At 41.0% G+C, this 25,297-nt stretch overlaps 1 protein-coding gene across 1 annotated transcript in view; it reads right to left on the reverse strand.

Annotated features, from left to right (window-relative positions):
- Nucleotides 1–25,297, reverse strand: part of IL23R (interleukin 23 receptor) — a 97,507-nt gene that overhangs the window by 61,230 nt on the left and 10,980 nt on the right. The window contains exons 4-5 of the mRNA XM_032151992.2: nucleotides 20,015–20,138; nucleotides 1,995–2,155 (exon numbers count right to left, since the gene is read on the reverse strand). Of these exons, the coding sequence (XP_032007883.1) occupies nucleotides 1,995–2,155; nucleotides 20,015–20,138 (285 nt within the window). The remainder of the gene's footprint in view (nucleotides 1–1,994; nucleotides 2,156–20,014; nucleotides 20,139–25,297) is intronic.

Below are 25,297 nucleotides of genomic sequence, written 5' to 3' on the forward strand. Positions count from 1 at the left end.
TACAATAAAATGGGGTAATTGTCCATCATCATATTCAACAGAGTGTGTTTTCAAATCTAATATTCAGGCCGGTCATGGTGGCTCACGCCTGAAATCCCAGCATTTTGTGAGGCCAAGGCAGGAGGATCGCTTGATCCAAAGAGTTCAAGACAAGTTTGGGCAACAAAATGAGACTCTGTCTCTAAAAGAGATTTTAAAAAATTAGCCAGGCACTGTAGCATGTGGCCGTCGTCCCAGCTACTTGAGAGGCTAAGGCAGGAGGATCCCCTGAATTAAATGTTCCCTACCTCTGTGATCTCAAATTTTTTTAATGCCATCAAACCTCAGTTTTCTAATATACACATTATAATCTCATCTACAAAATAGGGTTAAATGATGTATGTGAAAAGCTGTTAGCTGGCAGTGGCTCACGCCTGTAATCCTAACACTTTGGGAGGCTGAGGTGGGAGGATTGCCTGAACTCAGGAGTTTGAGACCAGCCTGGCCAACATAGCAAACTCTACTAAAAATACAAAAATCAGCCAGGCGTGGTGGCGCACACCTGTAGTCCCAGTTACTAGGGAGGCTGAGGCAGGAGAATCGCTTGAAGCCAGGAGGCGGAGGCTGCAGTGAGCTGAGATCGTGCAACTGCATTCCAGCCTGGGCCACAGAGTGAGACTCTGCCTCAAAAAAAGAAAAAGTAGTTAGCACATAAGAAAGTGCTCAATAAATGTTAGCTTATTGAAACAGTCTTTAATTACAACAACAGGAATCACTGGTACTGGGATCTCTAAAGAGAGGATGATTCAGACTTGGTGTCGTTTGGCTGAACCGTGGTTTTAGGACTTGGATGTCATTGTAAAAGGCTCAAGGGTAATTACCTTTCGGAATTTATCTTAAGGAAACAATCAAAAACTATGCTAAAATTTAGCCACAAAGTTGTTCATGGCAATATAGTTTATATGGTTAAAAACTGAAAACAGTGTTAATCTCCAATAATAGGGACTAAACTGCTATATATTCAGACAACATTAAAAATAAAACTATAGATTAATAGAAATGTTTATTACTAATATATAAATATAAAAAGGCAGGGTATAAAAATATCTGAAACAAAAACTATTAATGTTTGTTAAATCTGACTGATGAACATAGAGAGGTCTACATAATTCTCTGCGATTTTCTATGTATTTTAGAAAACTTTCCAAAATAAAAACAAACAAACAAAAAGCCTTACATAAGTCCCCAAGTAGTGTACAGAGTATAAGACCTTAGCATGCTGTACTTTTCACACATTAGACTCAACAAACTTTACCATGATCATTGTGGCTTTTTTTTTTTTTTTGTCTTCCCTAGTAGATTGTAAGTTATTTCAGGGCAGGCACCTTGTCTATCTTATTCATTCTAGCCTTTAGAACAATGCTTGAAAATAAGAAGTTTCCAATAAATATTTGTAAAAACACATACATGGATTTTTCTTTTCTTTTTTTTTTTTTTTTTTTTGATGGAGTTTTGCTCTGTCACCCAGGCTGGAGCGCAGTGGCACAATCTTGGCTCACTGCAACCTCTGCCTCCCAGGTTCAAGCAATTCTCCTGCCTCAGCCTCCCGAGTAGCTGGGACTACAGGTGCCCACCACCATGCCTGGCTAATTTTTTTTTTTTTGTATTTTTAGTAGAGACAGGGTTTCACCATGTTAACCAGGCTGGTCTCAAAATCCTGACCTCAAGTGATCGCCCACCTCGACCTCCCAAAACGCTGGGATTACAGGCATGAGCAACCAGGCCCAGCCACATACAGCAATTTAGAAATAAGACTAGAAGGATATACAACAAAATGGCAGAAGCACTACTCATCTCTAAGTTGTCTTGGGCAGTAGAATTGTGGGTAATTTCTGTTTCTTTTATCACGCTCTGCAGGAACTTTAGGGGAACTTCTTTCAGATCTAGACCTCATTTGACTAGGTCAGCACAAACTGGTTATTATTAAAGACATTACAGAATTTCTTATTCTTTACCTATATCATCCAGGTGAATTTGCAGTTGTTTTGACTCTTCCATGCCTAGTGCGTTTGCTGCTTGGACCCAAACCAAGTACTTCTTGCCACCTTGTAATGAATCAGTGGAGATGTTAATATAGCTTGAGGTGAGATACTGTTGCTCTTCTTCTGTCTCTAAACTTAAAACAAAAAAAAAAGATAATCATAAATTGTATTTAGTTTGAATTAATTGACCGGGCATAGTGGCTCACACCTGTAATCCTAGCACTTTGGGAGACCAAGGAGGGGGTGGTGGATCACCTGAGGTCAGGTGTTCGAGACCAGCCTGGCCAACATGGTGAAACCCTGTCTCTATTAAAAAAATACAAAAATTGGTGGCATGTGCCTGTAATCCCAGTTACTTGGGAGGCTGAGGCAGGAGAATTGCTGGAACCTGGGAGGCAGAAGCTGCAGTGAGCCAAGGTCACACCATTGCACTCCAGCTTGGGCGACAGAGTGAGACTCTGTCTCAAAAAAAAAAAAAAAAAGTTTGAATTAATTATTCCAGATTTTTAAAATGTTACCTTTTTTAAAAAAATTAACATTTATGGCTCACGCCTGTAATCCCAGCACTGTGGGAGGCTGTGGCGGGCGGATCTCAAGGTCAGGAGATCGAGACCATCCTGGCTAACATGGTGAAACCCCGTCTCTACCAAAAATACAAAAAAATTAGCCGGCCCTGGTGGCGGGCGCCTATAGTCCCAGCTACTGGGGAGGCTGAGGCAGGAGAATGGCATGAACCTGGGAGGTGGAGCTTGCAGTGAGCCAAGATCACGCCACTGCACTCCAGCCTGGGCTACAGAGCGAGACTCTGTCTCAAAAAAAAAAAAAAAAAAAAAAATTAAAATTTAATTTTCTAAACAGTAGAGACAGGGTCTTGCTGTGTTGCTCAGGCTGGTCTCGAACTCCTGGACTCAAGCAATCCATGCATTCAGCCTTCTAAAGTGCTAGGATTACAGGCATGAGCCACTGTGCCTGGACAAAAATGCTACCTTTTTAAGCCTGCTTTCAAACATGCAGCCATTTACTGAAAAATATTTCAAAATTTATTTTATTTTCAGAATTTTTAAAAGTAAATTCAAATCTGACAAGGGCCACAGTATGACTTTGATGGGCCCTGAACACTTCTGCCTTCATGGACACTTTCCTCCATTAAAACAAATGAGCATGTGTATTATATAAATATATAAAACACACATAAATACACACACATACATAGATGTATACATACACGTGCTGTATATATGCATACACATGAACATAACAGTTATTTTTGTCTTCTGATTTTAAGTAAAATAAACATTTTCATGGACTCCTAGAACTATTGTGGGCCCTAGCCACCGTGCCTACTGTGCCTATTAGTGTAGTCGGCACTGGACACAGCTCGGAATAGCCAGGATAGCTGCCTTTGGAAAGGAGCACTGCGTTTTGATTCAGTGTAAGGACTGTGAAGTCAGACATTTCTATCAGGATATAGGGTGAGGGTGGAGTGGTGGGGAGGAGTCAGGATCGGGTGAGAGATTGCGATGGGGTAGGGGAAGGCCAACCCCCTGGACAGAGACAGCCAGCATGTTCTGAAACAAATACATGAAACAACATGACATTTCTGAGAAGGTTCAACAAGTGCAATAGCCTGGATCCTGAAAATGCAAGAAGAAACTTGCAGTGGAGCAGGCCTGTCAGAAGACCTTCCATGAGCTACCGATGGGTCAGGGCTGTATCACGTAAGTGACAGAAAGAGAGTGCATATAGTGAGATTCACACTATTTTGAGGGTGTCTGGGGCTGTCTAGCCCCAGATTGGTGGGAGATGAAAGTGGTGGTAGTGGAAAAATCAAAAGGCTATACAATAATCCAGAATTGGATGATTAGTCTGAAGTACGTGGAAGCCAGTGGGGGTGGATATGAAGGATTTTGAGACAGGGTCTGGCTCTGTCACCCAGGCTGGCATGCAGTGAGGCCATCTTGACTCACTGCAACTTTGACCTCCTGGGCTCAAGCAATCCTCCCACTCCAGCCTCCTGAGTAGCCGGGACCACAAGCATGTACCACCATGCCCAATTAATTTTTGTATTTTGTGTAGAGATGGGGTTTTCCCATGATACCCAGACTAGTCTCCAACTCCTGAGCTCAAGCAATCTGCCTGCCTTGGCCTCCCAAAGTGCTGGGATTACAGGCATGAGCCACCTCGCCCAGCGCATGAAGGATTTTGAGTGTAGAACTGACTGGACCTAATGACAGGTTTGGTGAGAGGAAGGGGAGTCGTGCGTTGTGGAAGAGGATGGAAAAGATGAAGAAGAAAGATCTAGTTTAGAACAGGGGAGTAGGGAGGGCTATTAAGTATCATTTCAAAGCATATCTATCCAAGTTTTATAACTGAATGAGAATCTCCAAGAAGCCCAATAAACTTGGTAGATTTCCAAATGATATATGTTAATGCCAAAGTTTCCAATTGTATTCATTGGCTTTGGACAGAAAGTTTGAGCCTCTGTTTTTAAATCTCTAACCCTAAATAATCACACAGTGTTTTTAGTGGATGAGGGTTGGAGGCAGTGGGGAAAGGAGTGCTGGAGAATGCTTCTTTGCTCCTCTGATTTCTGTGAAGAGATTTGATATTGTTTCCATCCTCATCCTCTCCAAATCTCATTTGAAATGTAATCACCAGTGTTGGAGGTGAGGACTTGGGGGGCAGACCCTTCATAAATGGCTTGCTGCCCTCCTGGCAGTAATGAGTGACTTCTCCTTCTGAGTTCAGGCAGATCTGGTTATTTTAGAGAGTGTGGCACATCCCCCCTCCCTCTGTCTTGTTCACAATCTTCCTGGACAGCCCGCAGAACTGTGAGTTGAAATAAAACTCTTTTCTTCATAAATTACCGAGCCTGAGGTATTTCTTTCCTTTGCTTTGCTTTTTTAATTTAATTTTATTTTTTTTTGAGACCGGGTCTCACTCTGTCACCCAGGCTGGAGTGCAGTGGTGTGACCAGAGCTCACTGCAGTCTTGACCTCCCAGGTTCAGGAGATCCTCCCACCTCAGCCTCCTGAGTAGCTGGGACTACAGGTAGGCACCACCACTCGCAGCTAATTTTTTGTAGAGACAGGGTTTCGCCACATTTCCCAGGCCGGTCTTGAGCTCTGGGCTCAAGTGATCCTCTAGCCTTGGCCTCCCAAAGTTCAGGGATTACAGGTGTGAGCCACCACACCTGGTCTAGATATTTCTTTATAGCAAGGCAAGAATGGACCAACACAGGAGTGTCCTCAAATCTCCTAGCCTCTTGTCCCACCCCTTGTTCACTCATTCTTCTGCAGAGATGAATAGGGACCCCCTCAGACTCCAAAACACAACATAATCTGTAATCAGATTCACTTGTAACATGGAAATATTTTCACTAGAATTTCCTCAGTTCCCATTTCTCGAGCCCTTTGAACTACCTACTCCATTATTTCATGTTCTTAAGCTTCTCAGATTTTCTACCTCCTTAGTAACTACATCCAACTTATTCCCACTTGGTCTTTAGTCCTTTTATTGTGATCTTTGCCTTTACTTTTCGTTGAAACTGCTCTTTTAAAATGGTGTCCTTTACGAGGCGAAGTCCTCTGAATCCTCATTTAAGCATTTATCCCTCTTGATTGGTTATAATTCTCACTTCCTTGCTGCCCAAAGCCTGTCTTCTGGGTTAGAGGGCCTTCCTCCCTCACACCTGCTTAGTGACATGTCCCCCTCCAGGCTTCCCCCTGGGTTTCTCTCCCCACGCTCTGAGTTCACTCACGTTGAAGGTCAGCCCTGGCGCTTGCCTTTTCCCGACTCCTTTTTCTGGGCTTGCTGCCTTCCCAGCTTCAACTGCTGTTTCACGTGTGTGTCTCCCACATACCCGTGCCCTCACTGGGAGCTTCATTTTGATGTCTGACTGGAACCAGAACTATAGAAACTGACAACTAAATTATTTTTCCATGCAAATCAGCACTTCTTGCCAGTATCTTCATTGCTGTCAAAGGCATGTAGTCCACCTTTCTCAGTTTGCCATTTTTAACAACTTTCTCTTCGTCACCTTTAAGAGCCAACCAATTACTAAAGAAGGTTAAGCATTTTTTAAGCATTAAAATATGATTTTCTTATGTTATCTTTTTTCCCTGTTGTGATAGCTATGGCAATGGTTTAGGTATTTATTACCTGTTTGGTGTATTACTTTCAGACTCCTAAGTTAATTGCATTACATCGTGAAACTTAACCTGATGTAGATATACTACTTTAGAAGGAAAATAACCTTGAAATCTGAACAATGCTGGAAAGCCAAGTAGCCTACATTCTTGTTTTATTCTATTTTTTAGAGACTGGGTCTCTGTCACCCAGGTTTGAGTGCAGTGGCACAATCATAGCTCACTGCAGCCTTGACTTCCTGGGCTCAAGTGATCCTCCCACCTCAGCCTCCTGAGTAGCTGGGATTGCAGGCATGTGCCACCAGTCCCAACTAACTTTTTTATTTAAAATAATTTTTTTTAAGAGATGCAGCCTCGCTATGTTGCTCAGGCTGGTCTCGAACTCTTGGCCTCAAGGAATCCTCCCACGTGAAGATTACAAGCACGAGGCACTGTGCTCCGCCATACACATTCTTATTTGTATCAAATGGAAATACTTCACAAATTTGCATGCCGTTTTTGATCAGGAGTCATGCCATCTTCTTTGTCCTGTTCCAATTATAGTGTTTGTGCTGTTGAGGCAGACTCTAACCTGATTTTTTAAATCTGATACCATCAACTGCCCTCTCTCTCAGGGGACTGCCTTGATTGGATTTGTGGAGAAGACAGAGCTTAAAAATCACTGTCCCTCCACCAAGGCTCTACCAAGTCCTGTTACTACTATATATCTTTTCAGCAACTCTTAAATTTTTCTAGCCCCAAAATATCCCACTAGGATTAAACTTGCCAGACACTTACATCTTTTGGAGTCTAAGAAACATGCTTGCTGAGACACAGAAAAAAGGTACCAGCCTTAAGCTATTAATACCAAGCAATAAGCACGTGTGCATCTAAGTACTACAGAAATTCTATATTTTATGTAATTTATATAAACTTATTGCTACTGTCAGAACAAGACAACCTCAGCAAGAGGTCAAGGAATTGCTCTAAGGCTGACAATCATTGGAGGGGTGAGGAGCAACTCCCCCCGTTCAGCTCAGGTTTTTCAGTTCCAGTGTATTTTTTCTGCGTTCCCTCTTTCCTCATACCAGCGTGAGATCATGATGAACACCATGAGAGGACTAGGAGGATATGTCATGGCGACTAAAATCACAGGGCTTGGGTTTCAGAGACAGACCTACCTTCAAATCCCAGCTCTGCCCCTTGATAAGTTGTAAGACTTGGAGCAAGTTACTTAAGCTCTATACAGTTCAGTTTACTCATCCTTAGTATAGGAATGGTAACGTTGTTATCATGAGTTAATGAAATAAGAAACAGAGTAGATGGCTTCCCACACAATGAAGGACTCATTAAACAACAATTATTCTGAATTAAGAGATACTGGCTGAGGCCAGGCGTGGTGGCTCACACCTGTAATCCCAGCACTTTGGGAGGCCGAGGCAGGCAGATCACTTGAGGTCAGGAGTTTGAGACTAGCCTGGCCAATGTGGTGAAATCCTGTCTCTACTAAAAATACAAAAATTAGCCAGGCGTGGTGGCCGGCACCTGTCCTCCCAGCTCCTCGGGAGGCTGAGGGTGGCTTCAGCCCAGCAGATGGAGGCTGCAGTGAGTCAACGTTGCACCACTGCACTCCAGCCTGGATGACAGAGTGAGACTATGTGTCCATTAAAAAAAAAAAAGATATTTATGATATGTGACTTTGACACATTCTAAAGAATACAAATGAAACTTTTAAAATTGCTGTATTTCTTACCAGTGAAATTTCTCTTATATCACTGTATCTTAAGTTAAATTACGCCATTAAATTGAGATGTTTACATAGTTACCTTATATTCTTTCTGAAATAAGATGAAACGTAAATACCTTAACAGAGAACTTGTTATAAGGTATGTTAGCCTCATGCTAAGTAAGAATTCAAATGTGAAAACAAGAAAATGGCAACTATGTGCAAGTGGTAAGTAGGACATCTTTGAATATTTTCCAGTTAGAGAAAACCACATTATATGTTCTTCACTGGTTTGTGGCTAATTCTTTTACCACACATACTGAGACCACAAGTCAAAATGGAAATGTATTTTCAAACTGACAGTAACCATAGTTACTAAGTAATTTAATTCTGCTTTTAAATTGTACCCCATATTAGCACCTAGACCACAAAGCACTGTTTTAATTGAAGATAATAATGACTAATTACACCTTAGGGTAATTTTTATATAGAACTTGTGATATTGTGACATAATAAGAAATATATATTTGGTCTCTGTCTGGTTCCCAGCACACAGCTCCTAAAACCCTTGGAATCTCCAAAGTGCTAATGAGATGACTGATGGCTGGGGGCTCCTGGATAGGCTCAGGGTAGGGGCTGGTTGCCAGGGGAACCAACAATGTGATGAGAAGATTGAAACTTTCAGTCTCCCCAACCCCCTCACCCTTTCACCCACCCCCATCTCCTGGGAAGAGAGAAGGGCTGAATGACCACCAATGGCCAATGATATGATAAATCGCGCTTATGTAATGAAGCCTCCATAAGAACCCAAAAGGACTGGGTTCAGGGAGCTTCCAGATATCTGCACACATGAGGGTGCCTGCAGGGTGGTGTGCCTGCATGCCTCGCCTCATGCATCTCTTCCATCTGGCTGTTCATCTGTAGCCTTTGTAATATCCTTTATAATAAATGGATAAATATAAGTAAAGTGTTTTCCTGAGTTCTATGAGACACTCTAGCAAGTTAATCAAACCTGAGGAGTGTACAGTGGAAACCCCAATTTTTAGCCAGTTGGTCAAAAGCACAGGTCATGACCTGGGGCTTGTGATTGGCATTTAAGATAGGGTTGAGTCTTGTGGGACTGAGCCTTTAGCCTGTGGGATCTGATGCTACCTCCAGGTAGATAGAGTCAGAATTGAATTAAATTAGAAGACATCTAGCTGATGTCTGCAGGAGAATTGATTGGTGTGTGAGGAAAATCTTCCCACATCTGGTGTCAGAAGTGCTGTTGAGAGTAGAAAGGAGAACAACACTTTGGTTTTTCCTCTATCTTTTACATAACTGTATATTACAAAGTTTTTGAATATCTTATTTCTATTTCTTTTTTTCATGGGCTAATACATGACAGATGATTTGTTGAAGGGAGTTAGTATAATTCATATTTTTCTGATGTTCCCTGAGCACCTAGATGTAGTTGTAATTTATAGATTTTCAATAAAAATTGCAGATTTATGTTGATAATGGTAAATAGTGTCTTTCATTCATTTAATCACTCATTCAATAAATATTTATTTAACACTGACTATATTCCAAGTATATTTTTAGATATTGGGGCTACAATGAACAAAACAGATAAAGTCCCAACTGTCGTGAAGTACACATTTTGGTGGAAACAAATAAATATAGAATCTGATCTATGTATGGTGAGAAATGTTCAGAAGAAAAATAAAGCGGAGTAAAAAGGTTAGGCAGTTCTGAGAGCAGGGGTAGGTTTTAAGGTTTTTGTTTTTTAGAGAGATGAGGGAAGTCTTATCTGAGAGGGTGACATTAGGGCAATAAAGAAACCCTGTGGCTCTCTGGAGGAAGAGCATTCTGGTAACATTCAAAGGCCCTGAGGCAGGACCTTGCTTGGCCTGTTCAAAGAGCAGCAAAGAGGTCAGTGAGGTTTTGCTAGGAAAGGGATTAAAGATGAAATCAGAGAGTTTTGGAAGAGGGGAAAGTTTAGAAGACTTGTAAGGTCACGTAGAGTCCTTGAGGGACTCTGGCTTTGATCTCTGAGTGCAATGGGAGGTTCATGAGCAGAAGGGTGACATGGCCTGACGTGCATGTGAAAAGGATTACTGTGAAAACTCATGAGTAAGGGATTCTGGAGGAAGCCAGTGGACCAGTTAGAAGTTCTTGTACTCCCAAGTGAGAGATGATGTGGCTTGGATTGCAGTGTAGGTGGTGAGGTCATTTTAAAAGATAGAGCCGAAGGTTTTGCTAATCAATTAGATGAAGGGCATAATAGAGAGGAATCCAGGAGGATCTACCTGATTTTGACCTGAATAATGCAAAGGATAGAGTTGCCATTTACTGAAATGGAAAACGCAAGTCTGGGGAGAGGAAACTGGGTGTTTGGTTTTGAAAATGTTAACTTCAAGATACCTTGAATGACAGGTTAGAAACATGGCAGCTGTATTTGGTGGAGATATTTAGACACAGATATACATTGAGGAATTTTAAACCACAAATTTGAAGCCTATCCTTTAGGTAATGACTGTAGATAGAGATAATAAAAGGTCCTAGGTGTGAAAGTTGCACATACCAGGATGAAATCACTTTTGTCAGACACAGACAAAATAGGGCAAGAAAGGCCTGAAGGAGAGGAGGCCCAGGCTTACATGTCTGAGATAAGAACTGTTTCCAAGGACTTTCTAAAAACCTTTCATTCATCCCCTGCTTTGATAAGGTTTATCACTAGACATTCGTTAGGACTGCAGTAATACAGATAAGATGTCGTTGGAAGACCGCTTACCCAGTAATACAGCTCCACTGATTAATTGACAATCACTCTGGCTTTGAGCCTCTGGAACTAATGAACTCTGCTCCTAAATAGCTCACATATATCCCTTTTGGTAATAAAAGCTTCCCTTTATCCTTTCCCTCACCAAATGCACTGCTGGCTTGCCATGTCATGCATTCTGTATTATAATCTTTATTTGTATTCTCAAGTAAACCCAGCATATTTGAAGATAATTTTCCCTAGTGTCTTTTTTTAGGCTGACAAAATATAGAGCTCTGGGTCACTATGAATTTATCTGAAATGAAGATGAATCAGCAAAAGAGACTGAGATAAAGCTTCCAGGAAGGTGGGAGGAGCAGCAAAAGGGAGTCCTGTCCTGGAAGCCAAAAGGAGGAAGTGAAGAGCTACATTAAATGCTCGGATAGTAAATGTTTCTGGTAAGTAAGATAAAGACTGAGAATAAACCATTCAATCTGGCAATGGGGAAATCATCAGTGACTTTGATAGGAGCTGTTTCAGTGGAGTGGTGAGGACATAAAACATGACTAAACTAGATAAAAGAGAAGAGAGAAAATAGAGACAGACAGTACAGACAACTCTTTTGATTTTTTTCATGAAAAGGAACAGAGAAATTGGGTGGTAGAGGTCACGAACAAAGGGAGGGTTATATTTTTCAAAAGGGCAAAGGCTACGGCATGCTTAAAAGCCAATGGGAATGATCCAGTAAAGACAGAGACAATGACAATGCAGAAGGAAGAGAGGAACGTTTTGGAGCAGTGTCCTCCAGTAGGCAGGCAGGGCAAGATCTAATACCCAAGTGGAGAGTTGACCTCAGGGCAATGGTAATTCATCCATAGCAATAACAGGAAAGATCAAGTATATGGGTACAGTTGTGAATGCATTAGTCAGTGAGGGAGGCTGTGGTATTTCTCATTGCTTCTGTTTTCTCAGGAAAGTAGGAAGCAGGTCTTCAATAGAGAGTGAAGAAGGGAAGATACTGGAGAGGAGAGATGACAGAAAAAGTAATGAAGTAATGACCTGGCTTAGCAAGACAGTGACTTGGCTAGTGAAATGTAGTAGGGTTACTGTGTGGCTCTCCGGGCCCAGTTGAGGTTAGTGGGCATGAATATAAAGCAGTATCAGTCAGCAAGGTTCTGTTTGTCTGCAGCCACAATTAGCTCTCTGGGCTCATAATCAATGAGGAAATGGATTCTAAAATATAAACTACATTTGAGTCCTAAAGGAATTACTGAAACCTAACATAGCCTTAAAAATAGTATTTAGAATCACACCTGAGAACTCTTTCTGGTTATTAAAAATATGCATGTAGAGAAGATGTGGCAGAAACAAGCAGGTCTTATGAACTGGCAGAGTAGGCCGCTGAATTTAAGGCTCTAAAACGATATTGCGTCTGAAAACATTTGCCTTATTCGTCTTCCATGGTGCCTGAAAATCCTGACACTGGTGTTATTCTAAACTGTTTATGAGCTTGTCATGCACAGAGATGGTGTCTTTTTTTTTAATATCTACAGTTTAACACAATTCCAGGAAACCATCAAATGCTAAATAAATATTTGCTAAGATGACTTGAATGGAACAGAATGCAGGGCTATCATTCACGCATTTTTATTCAACAAATATTTATGGAGTAGAATGCACTAAGCCAGACATTACCAGTGTTTCCAAGATAAATAAAAAATATATTTACATGAAATTGCTGAAGATAGTGGGACTACAGTAGGGAGATGGTTATCAGCACAGGTTTTTGTTTGTTTGTTTTTTGTTTTTTTTGTTTGTTTTGTTTTTTTTCCCCCATCATTACCCTTTGAAACAGCAAAATACAGGAGGTAAAAGAAGGTATGTGAACAGCCAGGAAGCTCTGTCTGGTGAGGCCACCACAAAGGAGCTGGGAAGAAAGAAAGCTCTTGAAGAAAAACAGACAAAATTCTACTTTACAACTTCACCCCAACATGGGGAGGCCTGTGATGGCACCTATGTTCCCATAGGGGAAACACTGCCTTTCTGCAACCGGAGAAATGAGTAGGTGGTCTCAGGTAAAAAGCTTCTCTCTACGTGTGATTTTACTGGAAAACTGAACCACATGAGTTAGAAGTGAAACCTTGCACATACTGATCTCTGCCTAGTTGCCAATGTGGAAAATACCCTAATAACCGAACGTTTAGAAGAGCCCTTTTAAACATAATACTACCTCGACCACAACATTCATTATAAGTCAGCTTTCTCCTTGAGGGAAAGATTATTTTCGGTAGTTAGAGAAATTGACTTGCTCTTTACTTTCTGTTTTTTTGAGACAAGGTCTGGCTGAGTCTCCCAGGCTGCAGTACAGTGGCTCACTGCAACCTCTGCCCCCTGGGTTCAAGCCACCCTCCCAAGTAGCCTGGACTCCAGGCACCCGCCAACACACCTGGCTAATTTTTGTATTTTTTGTAGAAATTTTTGTATTTTTTGTATTTTTCTCCATGTTGCCCAGGCTGGTCTTAAACTCCTGAGCTCAAGCAATCCACCTGCCTCAGCCTCCCAAAGTGCTGGGATCACATGCATGAGCCACTGCGCCCAGCCCTCTTCTCTAATTTTTTTCAACTCATTAGTTTGTTTGTAACTAATCGTTAGATAAATAGGTGTTTGTTTCCTTCTCTGACCTGTCTATAAGTTAGTCCTTTGACTTTACTAGAGGAGAACATTCATTTTTATGCTAACCTTTTATATATTTTATGTCCTCTTTAAAATGTAATAAAATCCCATTAATCTGGCCTCTATCAATTCAGAACTTGGTTAGGTTTATCCAAGTTTGGTTATAGTTTATTGTTGGATTTTAAGAAAGAAAATGGGAAAAATAATTTATAAAATATATATGACCTCATATTATTACTTAACTAGACAGTGAAAGGGAGATTCAGGAAATGTCTATTTCTGGTTATCAACTAGAATAATTACTCAACAAATATTTATTGAGCATTTACTATGTGTCAGGCCCCATTCTAGATTCAATCAATATAGCAATGAACAAATCAAACAAAAATCCTTGCCCACATTAAGCCTACATTCTAGTTTGAATGAATAAATGTACTATTGACATATAAAAAATAAGTCTTTCTTATTAGAGCACATGCAACATCTCTTTGTAGATTTTTCCAAAATTATTGTATCACTTAAAAATATATGAATAAAATTATCTATAATATCCTATAAATAATATTTTTTATGCCTTTACATTAATATTTCCCTCAATCAAATCAGTCAGGTTTCTCTTGGGCCATAATATTACAATATCCTTTGCTATAGTCTGAATATTTGTGTACCCTCAAAATTTACATGTTGAAACTTAAACCCCAATGTAATAGTATTAAGAGGTGGGGCCTTTAGAAACTGGTTAAGTCATGAGGGCTTTACCCTCATGAATCAATTTAGTGCCCCTATAAAAGAGGTTGAAGGGAGCTGCCTGGCCCCTTCTACTACATGAGAACATATAGAAGTCACCATCTATGAGGAACAGACCCTCAAAATCTGTTGACACTTGATCTGGGACTTCCTAGCCTCCAGAACTGTGAGCAATGAATTTCTGTTTTTTACAAATTACCCAGTCTAGGTACTTTGTTATAGTCGCCTGAAGGGACTAAGACACCATTTTGTGTTGTACTTAATTCTAAGCATTTCCTATATGCAAGTCACTTCCTATAATTTGCTTTTTTATAAGCTTTGTGGCATTAATTATCCTCATTTCACAGGAGGCTGAGGCTCAGCGAGGCCAAATAACTTTTCTAAGATAACACAGCTAGCAACTATGGCAGATACTGTTGGATGACGGTATCAAACTCCATTTACAACGCCCTTCTGCCAGATTCCCATCCAGACAGAGTAGGCATGTGACATTGTTGTGGCCAACTCAGTGTAGGTGGAAGTCCACAGGAGGAACTCCTTTGCTCTTTACCACTTTTCCTGCCTGGAACTTGGATAAGAAGCCTGGAGATACAGCATCTGAAGATTAAAGTCAACACACTGAAGATGGCAGAGTAGAAAGAGGAAAAGAGCCTAGATCCCTGGGGTATTACTGAATTATCATGCCATCTGTTACTACATATAATTGTGACCTGATATAAATAAGGCCATGTCTATTTAAGTGACTGCACTTGACTTTTTTTATTTTGTTTTTTTTTTTGTTTGTTTTTGTTTTTTTGAGATGGAGTCTCACTCTGTAGCCCAGGCTGGAGTGCAATGGCATGAACTCGGCTCACTGCAACCTTCACCTCCCAGGTTCAAACGATTCTCCTGCCTCGGCTTCCCGAGTAGCTGGGATTACATGCCTTGCTAATCTTTGTATTTTTAGTAGAGATGGGGTTTCACCATATTGGCCAGGCTGGTCTTGAACTCCGGACCTCAAGTGATCCATCTGCCTCAGCCTCCCAAAGTGCTGGGATTACAAGCGTGTGCCACCGTGCCTGGCCTGCACTTGAGTTTTCTGATATTTGTATCATAAAAGACACCTGACTGATAAGTTTCAGAATTGGAAATTAAATCTAAAACTCTAAAGCCCATGCTCTTCCCAATGAATATTTCTGAAAGCATTCTCTTTAGTAAACTCATTCTTAATACTTTCAGAGTGACTTTTTGAATACTGAGAACAATCTTAGTACTCATAACTACTACAAATATTCCTTACTTTATAAAGTGAATGTGTTCCTCAAAAGTCATGTGTAAATAAATTTAAACATACATAATTTTGAACGTGTTAAACGATTTTTAAGAGAAATATAAAATACATAGTCGTATAAAATATTCAGAAAATATTTTTATGATACTAAATAGGAAATTAGGTGGGGGTTAGCAAGTTTAAAATTGTATCCAACAAATACATTTTTTCAAATTGTGGTTCATCTGTCCGGCATTTGCAATGCAGTTTTACGATCAGGAACCTCAGAAGGCAGGTAAGTCAGGCTTGAAAGAATTAACTTGCACCCACTAGGATGGCAATAACCAAGATAAAAACAAAGGTTGGCAAGAAGGTGGAGATACTGGAACCCTTATACACTATTGGTGGGAATGTAAAATGGTGTGGCTGCTTTGGAAAACATTATGGCAGTTGAACAAAAGATTAAACATAGAGTTACCAAGAGACCCAGAAATTCTATTCCTAAATATATGCCCAAGAGAAATAAAAATAGGTCTACACAAAACTTGTACACAAATATTAATAGAAGCGTAATTCATAATAGCTGAGAAGTGTAAACAACCAAAAAGTTCATCAACCAAGGAATAAATAATAAAATGTGTTCCAAATAATGGAACATTATTAAAAAAAGAATAAAGGGCCAGGCGCGTTGGCTCACCCCTGTAATCCTAGCACTTTGGGAGGCCAAGGCAGGAGGGTTGCCCGAGCTCAGGAGTTCCATACCAGCCTGGGCAACATGATGAAACCCTGTCTCTACTAAAATACAAAAAAAGTTAGCTGGGCATGGTGGCATGCACCTGTAATCCCATCTACTCAGGAGGCTGAGACAGAAGAATCACTTGAACCCGGGAGGCAGAGGTTGTAGTGAGCCGAGATCCCACCATTGCACTCCAGCCTGGGCAACAGAGCAAGACTCCATCTCAAAAAAAAAAAAAAAAAAGGAATAAAGTATTGATACATGTTACATCATAGATAACCTTGAAGACATTATACTAAATGAAAGAAGCCAGTCACAAAAGAATACATATTATATCATTCCTTTTATATAAAGTGTCCAGTGTAGGCAAATCCACAGAGACAGAAAGCAAATAGTGGTTGCCATGGACTGGGAAGATTGAGGGGAGATAGGAAGTGACTGCTCATGAATGTGATTTTTTTTTGGCATGATGAAAATGTTCAATATTGATTGTAGTGATGGGTGGATGTGATTTTTTTTGGCATGATGAAAATGTTCAATATTGATTGTAGTGATGGGTGCTAAAACTCAAGGAATGATATACTTTAAATAAGGTGAATTGTATGGTAGATGAACTATACTTAATAAGGGGTTATATTAAAAACCAAAGAAAGAATGAATTAACCAAACAACCAGGATAAGCAGTTCAGGAGATCCTTCCAGGTTCTGGGAGATAGTGAAGATCCTCAAGACACTAGGCTCTCTCTGTCAATCTGGCAATGCCTGGTTTTTCTGTGTGCTTGAAGTGCAAAGTTTGCTGCCATACTGCCCTCACCTTCACATTCCTAAAGTTGACTTAGCAGTGAGACTCCAGTTGCCTTGCTCTCATGGCTTTTCTACTTTACCCTATAGGCAAGGGGTAGAGGTTTAGTCTCCAATGGTGTAGCCGGAGAGATCCCCGTTAGAATCCCTGCTCCTTTACTTCTCAGTCAAGTGACTTTGGAGACGTAATGTGAGCTCCCCAAACCATTTATAAAATGGTAACAATACCAATAGTTCCCTCACAAGGTTAAGTTGAGAATTGAAGATGTCATGCACATGAAGTACAGAGCACAGTACTTAGCATATTGCATCTCTTCAATCAATTCCACCCATCCCTGATATCAGAGTTTTCATCATCTCTTTGGTGCCAGAATATGCCTCTGTTTAACTCCCGTTCAGAATGAAAGGTGTACGCCTCTTGCCCATGGCATGCAGCTGGTAACTCTAGGCCTGGCAATGTGTTCATAAAATCTGTCTAGTTTCTACATGGACTTTCTTGACTGAAGAGGTGTTTCTTTTTAGGTTTCACTTAATCAAAATTATTCTGAGTATCCAACAAGTGGAGAGAGAGAGCAAGATTAGGTTATTCTCTTCCATAGAGACCAGGCTTGGTGGCTGGGAGAACTGCTTGAACCCAGGAGGCAGAGGTTGCAGTGAGCTGAGATTGCGCCACTGCACTCCAGCCTGGGCGACAGAGACCTTGGCTCAAAAACAAAAACAAAAACAAAAACAAAAACAAAAACCCTATAAATAAATAAAAAGTTTTTTTTTAAAAAAGAAGGTTATTCCCTTCCATAATGATGAGAACTGAATAGAATATCTTAAATATGCCCTGCAATCTGGTCCTCCACACACCTTCAGCAGAAAATAAGTTAAGAAGACAGTCAGGCAACCTATGTTCAAATTCCACCTCTCCTTCTCTGCGGCTGTGTGGTCCTGGATACATTACCTGATCTCACTAAGTCTCAGTTCCCTTGTCTATACAAATGGGAAAAATAATTGTATGCATCTGTCTTAGTCTCTTTGAGCTGCTATACAAATACCTTAGACTAGGCAATTTATAAACAACAGAAATTTATTGCTTACAGTTCTGGAGGCTTGGAAGTCCAAGATCAAGGCATCAGCAGATTCAGTGTCTGGTGAGGGCTCACTCTGCTTTATAGATAGCACCTTCTGGCTGTGTCCTCACAGCGTAGAAGGGCAAACAAGCTCTCTTTCAGGCCTCTTATGGAAGGGCAATAATTCCATCCATGAGGGCTTTACCCTCATGACCTAATCTCACTTCAAAGGCCCCAACTCTTGTTACTATTGCATTGGGGGTTTGTTTCAACATATGAATTTTAGGAGGATATAAGCATTTGTACGATCCCAGGGCTTCACCTGGTTGTATAGGGTATTAAATGAGGCAGCATTAATAAAGCTCTTGGCCCAGTGCTTGGCAAACAGTAAGGGTCCAATAAATGCTTTAAAAAATGGTTTGTGAAATTTTTAAGAATTACTGACAGAAAAAAAGCATACTTCAACAACACCACAGAAGGCATTTTATATTTTATTTTATTTATTTTATTTTATTTTATTTTATATTTATTTTATTTTTTGAGACGGAGTTTCCCTCTTGTTGCCCAGGCTGGAGTGCAATGGCACAATCTTGGCTCACTGCAAACTCCATCTCCCAAGTTCAAGCAATTCTCCTGTCTCGGCTTCCCCAGTAGCTGGGATTACAAGTGTGTGCCACCACATCTGGCTAATTTTTGCATTTTTAGTAGAGACAGGGTTTCACCATGTTGGCCAGGCTCGTTTCAAATTCCTAATCTCAGGTGATCCACCCGCCTCGGCCTCCCAAAGTGCTGGGATTACAGGTGGGAGCCACCGCGCCCAGCCGGCATCTAATTTTATTTTATTTATTATTATTTTTGAGATGGAGTCTCGCTCTTTCACCCAGGCTGGAGTGCAGTGGCATGATCTCAGCTCACTGCAACATCTGCCTCCTGGGTTCAAGCAATTCTCCCAGCTTCAGCCTCCTGAGTAGCTGGGATTACAGGCGCCCACCACCACGCCCAGCTAATTTTTGTATTTTTAGTAGAGATGGGGTTTCACCATGTTGGCCAGGCTGATCTCGAACTCCTGACCTTGGGTGATCCACCAGCCTCAGTCTCCCAAAGTGCTGGGATTACAGGCATGAGCCACTGTGCCTGGCCTGGAATTTTATTTTTTAATAAACTAAACAAAACAAGAAACACAGATAAGGTGAGCAACTTGTCCTAGTTTGCCCACAACTTTCCAGGTTTTAAAGCTGAAAATCCTTTGTCCTGAAAACCCCCTTCGTGTGAGGCAAACAGGAAAGTTGATCAGCTATATAGACACTAAATTTAAGATCTGAGTGTCATTATTAACAATAGCTTCCATGAATTTAGTGGTAACATGGCATAATTATACACACTGTAAAAGCCAAATTCCACATAATGAATTAGAACAAACCTGTGCATTAGGTTTTATTTTTAGGCCCATTTAAAGATTAAAAATAATAGCAATTCAGGGAAATTAAGTTGTTGAAACCCTAGAAGAAGAATAGAGCAGGGATTTAAGCAATAATTTATTATTTTATTCCATTTTTTGAGATGGAGTCTTGTTCTGTCGCTCAGGCTGGAGTGCAGTGGTGCAGTCTTGGCTCACTGCAACCTCTGCCTCCCAGGTTCAAGCAACTCTCCTGCCTCAGCCTCCTGAGCAGCTGGAATTACAGGTGCCCACCACAATGCCTGGCAAATTTTTGTATTTTTAGTAGAAACCAGGTTTCACCATGTTGGCCAGGCTGGTCTCAAATTCCTGACCTCAGGTTATTTGCCCACCTCGGCCTTCCAAAGTGTTGGGATTACAGGCATGAGCCACTGTGCCCATCCTAAGCAATGGTTTAAAACTGTGCTGAGCTGTACCACCATTAGGCCCCTGCTACCACTTGCCTACTAATGAATAAAAAGGACAGAAAGATCATAGAGCACTTTTCCTGCCAGAGCGAAAATATTAATGGCTTGAAAAGGGCTTTGGTAGTTTCACTGATCATAAGTAGGAAATAAGGGATAAATCAAGGCATATATTTAATGTTTGAGGCTGATTTCTTGGATCTCTGCTGGAGGCAGAGCTCTGGCTGAACCGGGGTGGAACTGCTTATATGAAGCCGTGAGGAAGGGACCTACCTCTTCACATGCACCACATATTTTGTGTCTATGTAGGTGAGCTTCCCAGCATTCCAGGTGCAAGTCATGTTGCCTGAATATTCATAAATGACACAGGTTACCTCATCAGGAACATCTGGTGGATCTGCAACAAAACATACCACTTAGGAGCTGCCGTAAGAAATATGAAGTTCTCTAGTCCCAAGCCAAGATGGCTGAATAGGAACAGCTCCAGTCTACAGCTCCCAGTGTGAGCGATGCAGAAGATGAATGATTTCTTCATTTCCAACTGAGGTACCGGGTTCATCTGACTGGGGATTGTCGGACAGTGGGTGCAGGACAGTGGGTGCAGTGCACCGAGCACGAACCGAAGCAGGGTGAGGCATTGCCTCACCTGGGAAGCACAAGGGATCAGGGAATTCCCTTTCCTAGCCAAGGAAAGGGGTGACAGATGGCACCTGGAAAATCGGGTCACTCCCACCCTAATACTGTGCTTTTCCAATGATCTTAGCAAACGGCACACCAGGAAATTATATTCCATGCCTGGCTCAGAGGGTCCTATGCCCACGGAGCCTCACTCATTGCTAGCACAGCAGTCTGAGATCAAACTGCAAGGCGGCAGTGAGGCTGGGGGAGGGGCGCCCGCCATTGCTGAGGGTTGAGTAGGTAAACAAAGCAGCCAGGAAGCTGGAACTGGGTGGAGGCCACTGCAGCTCAAGGGGGCCTGCCTGCCTCTGTAGACTTCAACTCTGGGGGCAGGGCATAGCCAAACAAAAGGCAGCAGAAACCTCTGCAGACTGAAATGTCCCTGTCTGACAGCTTTGAAGAGAGTAGTCATTCTCCCAGCACACAGCTTGAGATCTGAGAATGGACAGACTGCCTCCTCAAGTGGGTCCCTGACCCCTGAGTAGCCTAACTGGGAGGCACCCCCCACTAGGGGCAGACTGACATCTCACATGGCTGGGTACTCCTCTTAGACAAAACTTCCAGAGGAATGATCAGGCAGCAACATTTGCTGTTCACCAATATCCACTGTTCTGCAGCCTCTGCTGCTGATACCCAGGCAAACAGGGTCTGGAGTGGACCTCCAGCAAACTCCAACAGACCTGCAGCTGAGGGTCCTGACTGTTAAAAGGAAAACTAACAAACAGAAAGGACATCCACACCAAAACCCCATCTGTATGTCACCATCACCAAAGACCAAAGGTAGATAAAACCATAAAGATGGGGAAAAACAGAGCAGAAAAACTGAAAATTCTAAAAATTAGAGCCTCTCCTCCTCCAAAGGAACGCAGCTCCTCACCAGCAATGGAACAAAGCTGGACGGAGAATAACTTTGACGAGTTTAGAGAAGAAGTCTTCAGACAATCAAACTACTCTGAGCTAAGGGAGGAAGTTTGAACCCATGGCAAAGAAGTTAAAAACCTTGAAAAAAGATTAGATGAATGGCTAACTAGAATAACCAATGCAGAGAAGTCCTTAAAGGACCTGATGGAGCTGAAAACCATGACACGAGAACTACGTGATGAATGCACAAGCCTCAGTAGCTGATTCGATCAACTGGAAGAAAGGGTATAAGTGATGGAAGATCAAATGAACGAAATGAAGCGAGAAGAGAAGTTTAGAGAAAAAAGAATAAAAAGAAATGAACAAAGCCTCCAAGAAATATGGGACTATGTGAAAAGACCAAATCTACATCTGATTGGTATACCTGAAAGTGATGGGGAGAATGGAACCAAGTTGGAAAACACTCTGTAGGATATTATCCAGGAAAACTTCCCCAATCTAGCAAGGCAGGCCAACATTTAAATTCAGGAAATACAAAGAATGCCACAAAGATACTCCTTAAGAAGAGCAACTCCAAGACTCATAATTGTCAGATTCACCAAACTTGAAATGAAGGAAAAAATGTTAAGGGCAGCCAGAGAGAAAGGTCAGGTTACCCACAAAGGGAAGCCCATCAGACTAACAGTAGATCTCTTGGCAGAAACTCTACAAGCCAGAAGACAGTGGGGGTCAATATTCAACATTCTTAAACAAAAGAATTTTCAACCCAGAATTTCATATCCAGCCAAACTAAGCTTCAGAAGTGAAGGAGAAATAAAATCCTTTATAGACAAGCAAATGCTGAGAGATTTTGTCACCACCAGGCCTGCCCTACAAGAGCTCCTGAAGGAAGCACTAAACATGGAAAGGAACAACCGGTACCAGCCACTGCAAAAACATGCCAAATTGTAAAGACCATCGAGGCTAGGAAGAAACTGCATCAACTAATGAGCAAAATAACCAGCTAACATCATAACAACAGGATCAAATTCACACATAACAATATTAATCTTAAATGTAAATGGGCTAAATGCTCCAATTAAAAGACACAGACTGGCAAATTGGATAAAAAGTCAAGACCTATCAGTGTGCTGTATTCAGGAAACCCATCTCACGTGCAGAGACACACATAGGCTCAAAATAAAGGGATGGAGGAAGATCTACCAAGCAAATGGAAAACAAAAAAAGGCAGGGGTTGCAATCCTAGTCTCTGATAAAACAGACTTTAAACCAACAATGATCAAAAGAGACAAAGAAGGCCATTACATAATGGTAAAGGGATCAATTCACCAAGAAGAGCTGACTATCCTAAATATATATGCACCCAATACAGGAGCACCCAGATTCATACAGCAAGTCCTTAGAGACTTACAAAGTGACTTAGACTCCCACACAATAATAATGAGAGACTTTAACAGCCCACTGTCAACATTAAACAGATCAATGAGACAGAAAATTAACAAGGATATCCAGGAATTGAACTCAGCTCTGCACCAAGCAGACCTAATAGACATCTACAGAACTCTCCACCCCAAATCAACAGAATATACATTCTTCTCAGCACCACACCACACCTATTCCAAAATTGACCACATAGTTGGAAGTAAAGCACTCCTCAGCAAATGTAAAAGAACAGAAATTATAACATACTGTCTGTCAGACCACAGTGCAATCAAACTAGAACTCAGGATTAAGAAACTCACTCAAAACCACTCAACTACATGGAAAGTGAACAACCTGTTCCTGAATGACTACTGGTTACACAACAAAATGAAGGCCGAAATAAAGATGTTCTTTGAAACCAATGAGAACAAAGACACAACATACCAGAATCTCTGGGACACAGTCAAAGCAGTGTGTGGAGGGAAATTTATAGCATTGAATGCCCACAAGAGAAAGCAGGAAAGATCTAAAATTGACACCCTAACATCACAATTAAAAGAACTAGAGAAGCAAGAGCAAACACATTCAAAAGGTAGCAGAAGGCAAGAAATAACTAAGATCAGAGCAGAACTGAAGGAGATAGAGACACAAAAAACCCTTCAAAAAACCAATGAATCCAGGAGCTTGTTTTTTGAAAAGATTAACAAAATTGATAGACCACTAGCAAGACTAATAAAGAAGAAAAGGGAGAAGAATCAAATAGATGCAATAAAAAATGATAAAGGGGATATCACCACCAATCTCACAGAAATACAAACTACCATCAGAGAATACTATAAACACCTCTACGCAAATAAACCAGAAAATCTAGAAGAAATGGATAAATTCCTGGACACATACACCCTCCCAAGACTAAACCAGGAAGAAGCTGAATCTCTGAATAGACCAATAACAGGCTCTGAAATTGAGGCAATCATTAATAGCTTACCAACCAAAAAAAGTCCAGGACCAGATGGAGTCACAGCTGAATTATACTAGAGGTACAAGGAGGAGCTGGTACCATTCCTTCTGAAACTATTCTGATCAATAGAAAAAGAGGGAATCCTCCCTAACTCATTTTATGAGACCAGCATCATCCTGATACCAAAGCCTGGCAGAGACACAACAACAAAAAAAAGAATTTTAGACCAATATCCCTGATAAACATCGATGCAAAAATCCTCAATAAAATACTGGCAAACTGAATACAGCAGCACATCAAAAAGCTTATCCACCATGACCAACTGGGCTTCATCCCTGGGATGCAAGGCTGGTTCAACATACAAAAATCAATAAATGTAATCCAGCATATAAACAGAACCAAAGACAAAAACCACATGATTATCTCAATAGATGCAGAAAAGGCCTTTGACAAAATTCAACAATTCTTCATGCTAAAAACTCTCAATAAATTAGGTATTGATGGGATGTATCTCAAAATCATAAGAGCTATCTATGACAAACCCACAGCCAATATCATACTGAATGGGCAAAAACTGGAAGCAGTCCCTTTGAAAACTGGCACAAGAGAGGGATGCCCTCTCTCACCACTCCTATTCAACATAGTGTTGGAAGCTCTGGCCAGGGCAATCAGGCCGGTGAAGGAAATAAAGGATATTCAGTTAGGAAAAGAGGAAGTCAAATTGTCCCTGTTTGCAGATGACATGATTGTATATCTAGAAAACCCCATCGTCTCAGCCCAAAATCTCCTTAAGCTGATAAGCAACTTTAGCAAAATCTCAGGATACAAAATCAATGTGCAAAAATCACAAGCATTCTTATACACCAATCACAGACAGAGAGCCAAATCATGAGTGAACTCCCATTCACAATTGCTTCAAAGAGAATAAAATACCTAGGAATCCAATTTACAAGGGATGTGAAGGACCTCTTCAAGGAGAACTATAAACCACTGCTCAATGAAATAAAAGAGGACACAAACAAATGGAAGAACATTCCATGCTCATGGGTAGGAAGAATCAATATCGTGAAAATGGCCATACTGCCCAAGGTAATTTATAGATTCAATGCCATCCCCATCAAGCTACCAATGACTTTCTTCACAGAATTGGAAAAAACTACTTTAAAGTTCATATGGAACCAAAAAAGAGCCTGCATTGCCATGTCAATCCTAAGCAAAAAGAACAAAGCTGGAGGCATCACCCTACCTGACTTCAAACTATACTACAAGGCTACAGTAACCAAAACAGCATGGTACTGGTACCACAACAGAGATATAGATCAATGGAACAGAATAGAACCCTCAGAAATAATGCCGCATATCTACAACTATCTGATCTTTGACAAACCTGACAAAAACAAGAAATGGGGAAAGGATTCCCTATTTAATAAATGGTGCTGGGAAAACTGGCTAGCCATATGTAGAAAGCTGAAACTGGATCTCTTCCTTACACCTTATACAAAAATTAATTCAAGATGGATTAAAGACTTACATGTTAGACCTAAAACCATAAAAACCCTAGAAGAATACCTAGGCAATACCATTCAGGACATAGGCATGGGCAAGGACTTCATGTCTAAAACACCAAAAGCAAT

Source organism: Hylobates moloch, unplaced genomic scaffold (assembly GCF_009828535.3).
Source record: "Hylobates moloch isolate HMO894 unplaced genomic scaffold, HMol_V3 SCAFFOLD_5, whole genome shotgun sequence".
NCBI lineage: Eukaryota > Metazoa > Chordata > Mammalia > Primates > Hylobatidae > Hylobates > Hylobates moloch.